The sequence below is a fragment of the Phyllostomus discolor genome, chromosome 2 (genome assembly GCF_004126475.2).
Source record: "Phyllostomus discolor isolate MPI-MPIP mPhyDis1 chromosome 2, mPhyDis1.pri.v3, whole genome shotgun sequence".
Taxonomy (NCBI): Eukaryota; Metazoa; Chordata; class Mammalia; order Chiroptera; family Phyllostomidae; genus Phyllostomus; species Phyllostomus discolor.
Window position 1 is genome coordinate 98,931,993 of NC_040904.2, and position 10,302 is coordinate 98,942,294.

Here is a 10,302-nt window from a genome sequence, read left to right on the forward strand (position 1 = left end):
GATTTCCACAGAGATCCCCAATGAAATGACAAACTCAGAACTGATTTGGAAGACTAAGTAGAACATATGTCAGAAAGTCAGACAGAAAGAGGGAGAACAGGCCAGGAAGAAAGAAGTGCATAAATAACATCAGGAGGGCCTGAAAAGACAGCAGTAGTACTGACTACCAGATTTGAAAATTAGAATAAAAGGAAGAGAAAACTCTGTTCAGGGAAGAAGCAGAAATTAGCTGGCAAATATTATCTTGAGCAAGTAAAAGTCATTTCTTTCCACTGCTACATGATTAAAACTCCTGATGAAGTGAGTTATCCTAGATAAGAATTCTTCCTAACTTTTGAAATTAGAAACAGAAATAAATTTCCATTAAAAATCAATTTTATTCTCACATAACATGACATGATTCTTAAGATGTTAAGGTTATAGCTGACAGTTTAAAAATTATTTTCTTCAAAAAATTGTTTGAAAATTACAAGACCCTTGATACATGACTTATAATTTTAGAATCTCATGTAAACTGTCAATTTTAATTTGCCCTTAAAGAAAAATGCTAGTAAGTCATTAATCTACCACATTTGCCTTGTACTTTAATTTACTTCTCTTTTCTTTTAATAGCTAAAAAGGTGATGACCAGAAACTGGATTATCAACCATGAGTAAGGACTGGACTACTTTCAATTTGTGGGCCCTATATCACAACTACCTACCTCCCAAGTATTCTGAAATATTGAGCTTTCGGTTTTCAAAGCAGGATTTCTACTTCAGTGTCAAGAAATAATCTTCATAAACAAATACCTGAGTAGCATGATGACTTCCATATTAGATTTACTGATCACAGGCTATTACAAATTATGCATAATCTTATCACTTCTTTACCTGTTTCTCAGGCCTGTTCCATTGCCACAGCCCCCACCAACCAAAGTCTGTAAAGAAGGTAAAGCTGAACGGCTTAGCTGCTGCCGACTAGGGCCCCTCCTTCCACCGGGCATGTCCAGGAACCAATCTGCTTCCAGTGCCACCTGTAGTTGCAACCCAGGTTAATGGTTGTCAACCTGTTTCAACTCTGAACAACAAAAAAAAAATGATCAGTTTGCTATTTTTAAACTCAGGAATATGACAAAACAGCCAGAAACACTGAGTGAACAGGGCTTGTAAAACCAGATTTTTCAACATGCTCTTGGTGTCTATTATCTACTTTATTCTAATGAAATGACTACTCAAATTCTAATGGGTCAGGTCAGAAGGTTAAGTTCTGATCTAAAATCTGTTCAGCATTAGGGAAGTCACAATTTGTGTCTTTTGTTAGTTGAGTCATAGCACATGAAAGATATTATAATCAAGTAGAAGTTCACAAGAAACATCTAATATAAACACTTCCAACTCAAATGTAATGTTTCTCAGCAAGCCACTTGAAATACAGGAGAATCAACACTGCCCAAAAGTTAGGTTTTGTTATCAAGGGATCTGGTTCTGAGATCAGATGTGTCACATGTTATCTGACTTTAACTAGGCGTTTAACCTCTGAGTTTCTTTATCAGGAAAAACAACAACAACAACAACAACAACAACAACAAAACAAAGTGTTCCCCCACCTACAGAGGTTGCCAGGACTGACAGTGATAAATGGAAGTACTCTAGTAGACCCTTTTAACTCTGTAATATGGTTCAAGTGGTATCTCCATATGTTTGAGTGAAAACAGTGGAAGGAACTCCAGTGGATGCCCACTCCAGAAAAATTTATGCAAAATCACTTAGAAATTACTGAAACTGAAGGATTAAAATACAAGTCACAGATGAAGACCCTCACTGAAAAGAAACTGCCTGCATCAATCTGGCAAAATCATGGCTCCTCCCGTATGGATAACAAAATCTGTTTCCTAAACAATACAACTTAAAAACTGAAGAAAGGCACCCTATAAAAACGAACAAACAAAACACCGTGGCTTTCGAAACGGTACTACAAACTGATCGATGTTCCCCATTCTTACAGCTTTCGACAGTAGACTAACAAATGTCAGGTGAGACAAAGCATTCAAACCGCTGGATGTAGGTAGGGCTTGCCGGTCCTTGCTCGAACAGAAAGAAAAGTGTGAGGCAAAAAAATTGGGATGGAAGAGGCAAAATTATGGGGTAGGGGTAGGTGGGTGGTGAGAGACTACAAGCTTTAACAGACCAGCCCCTAAAGAGGGGACGACAAGCCGTCCCCACCGCGCCACCGCGAGAATCGAAAGAGCCTGGACAGACGGACAGGGACAGGACCACAGCTCGGTAAAACTCACGCATGAAGGAAGCCCGGCCGGTGGGGCGGGATCCCTGGGAGGAGGCGGCAGCTTTACAAACAGGACCACAAACAAGAGAATTCCAGCACTGCGTTGGGCCAGCTGCTTGCCGTAGGCCGCGCAGCCCAGAGAGACGAAAAAAGGTGTTCAAGCTTCAAGTTGCCAGACCCTCAGACTGTGAGTCAGTGCCAGACACAGAGCTAACGCAAGATGCAGACCCCAGAGCAGTCAGCAATCAACCTCAGCCTCCATTACCGCGGAGCTGAGCAGACGTGGCAGCGCACTACGATGACGTTAGCTCTGCGACGACCGGCGTCCCCGGCCAGAGCTGGTTCCCGGAACTACACCAGACGCTTTAGGAGCAAGAACCCCACCCACTCCTGCCTGCACCTGCGCAGTTGGGACGCGCCTGCTCCGCTAGACTGGTGGTCCCGCCTTCCCGGCTAGCGCTGACTAACGTATTTCCTCCTCCGGCATCAGCCAGCTCACCCTTAACAGTCATTCTTGTAATCTTATGGGCTGCAAGTAACAACTGTATGCAGGTTATCACTCCTATTTTACAGATTGGGGTAGGTGGCGTTGGGAGATGTCACCTAAAGTCACGTCACTGCTAAGGAAAGGAGCCCAATTCACGCAGTCTTGCTTCAGCAACCAGTCGTACTCTTGTGAAGGACTAGAGCTCACTGTTTAGTGGAAGAGACAAATTGTAACGAAATACATTCTGTTACAATTACAAACAAATTACAATTCGTAACAGTAAATGAAAGGTTAAAATTATGCCCAAGTTCTGGAGATAGCACACAAGATAGCGTAATACATTTTGGGAGATGGTGGTGTCCATACCAAGGAAAGCTTCACAGAGAGCGTGGGGTTTAAAGCCAAGTCCACAGGAAGGAACAGGCGGTTGATAGAATGGCTTTCTAGGAAAGGAATTGGCAGATAATATGGTAAGGAGATGCACAACATCATGATGAAAACAGAAACTGTCAACAGTTTGGTATTAGAAGAGTGAAAGTATCAAAAGGAGCACTTGGGTGAGATCTCTCACTCTATAGATTTTAAGAGCCTTAAGCGAAAGCTCTTCGTATTGGGTATACGATTAGTTAGCCATTATTGAGAGTTCTCTTTGGCACCAGACACTAGACTAGTAGCTTTATGTATTTCATTTAAACCCCATAATGCTTGATACCACCACTGTTACTATTTTACAGAAAAACTGAAGTTAGGAGACATGAATATGTCAAACCAAACACATCATTAAATATTTTCATTGTATTCACCTGTAGGTGTAAAGAGTTTTGCACATTTATTTTCTTAGTTACTTTGTTAACTGTTTCCTAGCTTGCTACATTGAAACTCCTTTGCCACTTTTTTGCTGGCTTCCCAGCATCCGTCCTGCATGCAAGCAGTTATTTAGTGACTACTATGCACCAGACACAATGTCGGTGAACAAGAGGTATTTCTCTGCCCTCCTGGAGATTATATTCTAATGAGGGAAACGTTTATTTAATAAATAGAATAATTAGAGATTGCAAGTGTTGTGAAGGAGACAAATAAGGGGGTGAGGGACACAGTAAGGAGAGTGCTATTTTGAGGTGATATCTGTCTGAGGGAATGACATATCAGCAGAAACTGAATGTTGGAAAGGAACCAGACATGCAAAGATGGGAGAAAAAGTGATCTATATAGAAAATAAAACTTATGCAGAGATTCTAAGATGGGTTAGAGCTTGGCGTGTCTGAGAAACTTAACACAAAGTTGTATAGCTAGATCATGGTGAGCAAAGGGAAATGTGGTGTTAAAAGTTTTAACTTCCATAGCTGAAAGTCTTTTTTTTTAAGAAAAGTTTTATTGAGCCAAAAATGCTATCCAAAAAGAAGACTAATTTTGCAACATGAAGTTCAAACCAGCACAGCTAGATAGAAAAAACGTACATGTCCATTATCCTAAAGTTTTGCAAGTTATACATCAAGTGGGGGGTAAGCTGTTCTGAAGGGATTTACATTAGCTTTAGATAAAGCGGGTGGGAAAAGATGAAGCAGAGCTAGTTCTGGGATAAGCTCAGCAGAGTCCACCAGGAAGTGTCTGTTCCTGTGCATTAGCTGTGAGCAGGAGGCTGGAAAATTCATGTCTTAATAAGTGGGTAACTCTGGCAAATTGGTGCAGCCATTATGGAAAACAGTATGGAGGGTCCTCAAAAAATTAAAAATAGAACTGTATTATGACCCAACAATTCCACTTCTGGGAATTTATCTGAAAATATCTAAAACACTAATTCAAAAGGATATATGTACCCAAATGTTCATTGCAGGATTATTTACAATAGCCAAGATTTGGAAGCAGCCTAAATGTCCACTAATAGATGAGTGGATAGAGAAGATGGTGGTAGGGTTCATGTGCCAGCAGCAGAGGATCCACTTCCTATATTTTCCATGGCTCAACTTGGGACTCTGAACTTCAATAACGAGGTTGTCAAGATGAGAAAAGAAGTGAAGAGAATCCAAGTTCTGGTTATCCAAAAACTTGCCAGGAGTATTAGCAGACTGAAGTTTAAAAAAGGGTACTGAAGAAGCACTGTTAAAAAAACCAAAGACAGGCACAACGATTACTTGAAAAAATTCATGCCATGAAGGAATTGAAACCTGATCTAGTAACGAAATCTGCTCTTGGTGATGATACCAATTTTTGAAAAATCTGCAAAAAGCCTGCTTCTACTGCAACTAAAAGAGCAACTGCCAGATTAGCAATGCACCTTCTTCTGAAGAAAAAAAAATTGATGTGTTACAAGCTTCTGTCAAAGCCTTTAGAGATATGAGACAAAATGATACTGAAGTTCAGCCATCAAAGAATGCTTCTGAAGAAAGTTATTCCAAGGGCACTTCAGGTTCAAGTGATGATGTCATTAAGTTGCAGCATGAAGGAGCTATTATCAGTGAGCAAAAAGACAAAGAAGCCAAAATGTTGGCAAAGAAACCAATAAATGGTTCAAAAGAAAAAATAGCCATGATGGAACATGGACCCAAAACAGTGAACATTCCGAATTCTCCATCAAAGCATTCTGAAAAGGATTCCGTAGTTCCCTCTGAACCCCAGAAGATACCTGCTAACCCCAAAATGAAACTGTTATGTCAAAACAAAAAAAAGGGAAAGCACCCAATAGCTCACTTGGTGAAAACAGTGATGGAGAAGAATTACATGAAGAAGAGGAGTATTTTCATGATAGCACAGAAGAAAGGTTTTACAAACAGTTATAGAACAAAAATCCCCCCCAAAAGGTGTCTCCTGAAGAGAATATACTTGAAACCCATCAGAGTATAAGAAATGATTAAAACAAGCCAAGTACAGAAGGAAGAAAGTTTGAATCAGTGTTTTTTCCTTCTTTATCTGGATCTAAAACCTAATTTCTAAAAGGAATTATAGAGAACAGGCTCCAAAAAGCAACACCCCAGGTTTTCAGCAAAATGAACCTCAGCTGAAGAATCAGTTTATTAAGCATGCACAAAGAGGACCCCAAAACACAGCACAGCAGGCACAGCTGCCTCTTCATCCTTCCTGGGAAGCAAGCAGGAGGTGAAAGGAACAGCAATCTAAAATTGCTGTGTTTCAGGGGAAGAAAATTACATTTGATGATCGATTAGTACCTCTTTCTGTGAACTTTTCCATCTAAATTTTTTTTAATTTTTAAATTTTATTTATTTATTTTTAGAGAGGGAAGGGAGGGAGAAAGAGAGAGAGAGAGAGAAAGAGAAACATCAATGTGCGGTTGCTGGGGGCCGTGGCCTGCAACCCAGGCATGTGCCCTGACTGGGAATTGAACCTGCAATGCTTTGGTTCGCAGCCCACACTCAATCCACTGAGCTACGCCAGCCAGGTAAATTTTTTCTTTTTGTTTTTTTTTTCCAGCCCATTATTTAAACTCCTATTCAAATAAGTCTCTTTGGAGGATGCATAGAAACAAGTTTATTGTTGTCTTTACTTCTTTTTATTTTTAAGTGTGTTCAAATTATGTTTATATAAACCTTCCACAAATCAACTACATAAATTGGTTTTTAAAAATATGCCCTGACTGTTCCCTTTATAAAAGAATTTTGAGATTATAGCTCTCAGATTTCCTCATTTGTGCTTACCATGAAGTGTACTTCACTGGACTCGGTCTCTCTTTCTTTGCCTTGAAAATAAATATTGAGGTAGATTTAAAACAATGGAAAAATATGAGGAAATTGTAGCTATTTAAAATATAGATCACCTTTGTTAAAAGTTACTCTTGTTAGCAAAACTAAGGTTAATATAATAATGTTTATTATGAGTATACAGATAACAAATTATACTAATAAATACTAAAAAAAGAAGATGGTGGTACATATATTCAATGAAATATTAGACAGAAAAAAGAATGAAATCTTAACCATTTACAACAACATGATGGGCCTAGAAGGTATTGTGCTAAGTGAACTGAGTAGAGAGAGATGAATACCATATAATTTCACTTATATGTGGAATCTAAAGGACAAAATAAACAAACAAAACAGAAACAGACTCATAGATACAGAGAACAAACTGATGGTTGCTAGATGGGAAGAGGGTTGGAAGGTTGGATGAAAAGGGGGAAGGCATTAAGAAGTACAAATCAGTAGTTATAAAATAGTCACAAAGATGTAAAGCACAGCCTAGGGAATATAGCCAATAATATTGTAATAACGATTATGGTCTGGTGGGTACTGAACTTATGAGGGGAATCACCTTGTAAATCATATAAATGTCTAACCACTATGCTGTATACCTAAACCTAATAAAAGTAATACTTAATGTTGACTGTAATTGGAAGAAAGTGGATAACTATGGAAATAGCCACCTGGAAAGTAATCCTAAATTCCAACAGATATACAATAGTATAAGAAGCTTTTTGCCAGAGCTGATCTGCAGCTACTAATAGGCTGACTGCTCTCCTTCACTCACTCTCCAGCCACTGTAATTTTCACTTAGAACATCTCAGGATTTTTTGCTTGTTAATGTCATGAAATGAATTCAAAGACACAACCAGGAGTTTGAACATGGAGGGTCTTTTACACCACAGTGTTTGCATTTTAAAACTAGTGGCTGGCTAGAAATCTGTGGTTTTCATAAGCTCCAGGTTTCTGGCACTTAGTCACAGCTAGGAATCACTGGAATAAAATATCTTACCTGTTAAGGAAATAAAACTGTTATTTGGATTCACATACAGCTATTCCACCTGTGTCTAGGGCCCACTTAACTCCTAACCTCATTGCTCTTCTTCCACACAGATAAACACTGCAAAATTGCAGCAAATACTGATTTATTTTCATTTCAAAGACATTATAACACAAGGTGATTTCCATTTTCTTCTGATCCCAGAGAATTGTGGAAAAGCTCTTTCATTAAAGTTTTAAAAAGTATTCTCCACTATATTAATTTTAGACTAACTTTGAAAATAAAAGTTACCGCAGTATTCATTATGTAGTGCACTGCCTTGTTGTGTGTTTTGATGAACATTCATTTTGAAGTACTGCAGACCTTCCTAAAAATAAAAGAAACTTTGACTCAAGGTTTCATTGGATTCCTAAAGAAGTCTTGTATGATATCGTGTTGGAGATTCATTTTCCTCTTCTTGCCTACTCACCCAAAGTGAGTGAAATGCCCTGTTCCTTAACTAATAAACATTATTTTGTCTTTCACAATTCCTTAACATGCATCCCAAGTTCTGCCCTCCACTATCACCATCCCAAGTTCTACCCGCTCCTTCTGCGAATCATGACTTCTCCTTTTTAGTGTCTCTAGCACAATACTCCCTAACTACAGCTTTTCCTTTTTTTTTTTTTCCAGCCTGGAATACATCCCTTTTACCCCTTTATCCAGATGTCCACTTCATGTTGCTCTTTCCCTCCACTGAAACCAGGAGTGTTTACTTATCGCCTTAAGTTGTTAGTTATCTCTGGGGAAGGCTTTTGTCTTCCCACTAGTTCCAAACTCCTTCAGGGCACAGATCTCATCTTGTTCTTCCACGTATTTCCACAGAGCCTAAGATATCACTATGTACATTTTAGATAATGGATAAATACTTGTAGTTGTGTTAGGTAGAATAGATAGTAAATCAAGGCAGGGAGGAGGAGGGACACATATCTCAACCACTAAATCAGCAGTCCTGAGCCTGGTCCAATAACATTGCCAGGTGTTCCAACATCACAAGAAACACCATGACTGCATAGGAGGAGGGCAGTCCTTGAAGTTCTACGTATCTTTTCCACTCTCTGGTAGAGAAAGCCTTTCAAACTGTACTTTCGCCTCAAGGCCTGAAAGGCAGGAGAGGGTCCACAGTGCCCGAAAGGAAGAGGCCTATAAAACAACTTTGGTTAATTGCCTGCCTCTGGTCATAAATAACTTTGGGTAACTACCCCAACTTCAATTAACTACCTCCAATTATGTATCTGTTTTACAACAAGATGAACAAATGTGATCTGGAGCAAGACAAGGATTTGGGCTAACAGACTACCACACATACCTAAGTTTGGGTAGTCGTGTCCCCCAGGAAAAGTCGGTACCACCTTTACCTGTCAATCAGTATGTAAGTTCTTTACCCTACCCTGCCAACTATATAAGTCCTCAGAACGAAGGCCTCTCTCTCTCTCTCTTTCCCTCTCTCAGCTCTCTGGCCACCCAAGCACTTGACACTTCATACTTTCACCACACTTACCCTGCTTTGCCTTTAACCTATGTCTTTCCCCATCTCACACCCAGCCTCAACAAAGCCTATTCTCTTCCCTGCGAACATATCACCAGTAAACTCTGCTTGCAGGCTAATAGACTTGCAGATCTGCAATTCTTTACTGCATCCATGAGAACTGAGTTTCCAGGAGTTTCTACCAGAACAGTGGTGATCACTATATACCTAAATATACTGTCCAGTATAATGTTTGCCCACTAACATTTTTTATATCTAAGTCACCCCAATTTTTATAAATTCCTATTATAAGGAGACCTATGCTACACTATTGCAAGACCTTGGGATTTAACAGTGGTGTACACTACAGTGTACAGGCAATATCTATATACACCTATATATCTATGTATTTTATATACATACATAGATACATTTTATATATTATATAATATATATTATATAAAACATACATTGCATATAGTATATATAATGTGTATATATACTTTCCCTCCCATCTTCTAAATTTTTCTAGATGGGCTTATAATTAAGTTAACAGAAACTGATTAGCAGGAGAAACTCAAATTGTATGTAATGCATGCACATAGGGAGTTCACATAAGCATGAAAATTCCAAAGACAGTGAAGCAACATTGTATATATGTGACATTTTGGACAAATGAGAAAAGGAGCAGGGGGTAGGGTCTTAGATTTCAGAAGTGAGAATGGGCTATAAGTAGTTGAGGAAGAGTGGAATACAAAAGCACGCAAATTCTTAGACAGTAGCTCAAACACATTGGGACACAGTAGGTACCTCCCTAAAAGGCCCACACCTGAAGCCCTGTATTTACCATCCCTAATTCAAATTAGGATAAATCAAATGTTCTAAGATCCTTTGCCCGGAGTAGCCTTTTCTATTTGAATCTGTTAAACAAGAAGGGGGAGAGGCGAGGCCTCTTTCTGAGTCTTTTGTTTCTTGATAAACAGCTTAAAATTCAATATCCTCAAAGGCAAAACTTGTGGTTGAAGGGGACCCAAAACACCCAGAATTTATTCATAAAAAATTGTGTATTTATTCTTCAGTGTTTAAACTTCGGACAGCTTCAAAGTACTCTCTCCATTTGTTGCAATACACCTATTGAGACTTTTTTCCACTGCTCAAAACAGTTTTTGAATTCTATTTTGATGCCTTTTAGTGCTTCTGCTGTTTGTTTCACTGCTTTCACATTGGCAAAATGTTTCATTTTGAGGACTTTTTTCATCCAGGGAAACACAAAAAGTCACTTGGGGAGAGATTAGGTGAATAGGGTGAGTGGAACCCCGGGGGTCACGCGTTTTTTTTTTGTTCGTTTGTT

At 39.0% G+C, this 10,302-nt stretch overlaps 1 protein-coding gene and 1 pseudogene across 1 annotated transcript in view; one reads left to right on the forward strand and one right to left on the reverse strand.

The window, feature by feature from the left end:
* TMEM39A (transmembrane protein 39A) overlaps positions 1 to 2,573 on the reverse strand; it is a 28,284-nt gene extending 25,711 nt beyond the window's left edge. The window contains exons 1-2 of the mRNA XM_028504137.2: positions 2,276 to 2,573; positions 873 to 1,059 (exon numbers count right to left, since the gene is read on the reverse strand). Of these exons, the coding sequence (XP_028359938.1) occupies positions 873 to 985 (113 nt within the window). The 5' untranslated portion in view covers positions 986 to 1,059; positions 2,276 to 2,573. The remainder of the gene's footprint in view (positions 1 to 872; positions 1,060 to 2,275) is intronic.
* Positions 2,574 to 2,666: 93 nt separating this feature from the next.
* LOC114491042 lies at positions 2,667 to 5,945 on the forward strand (annotated as a pseudogene).
* Positions 5,946 to 10,302: the final 4,357 nt, after the last annotated feature.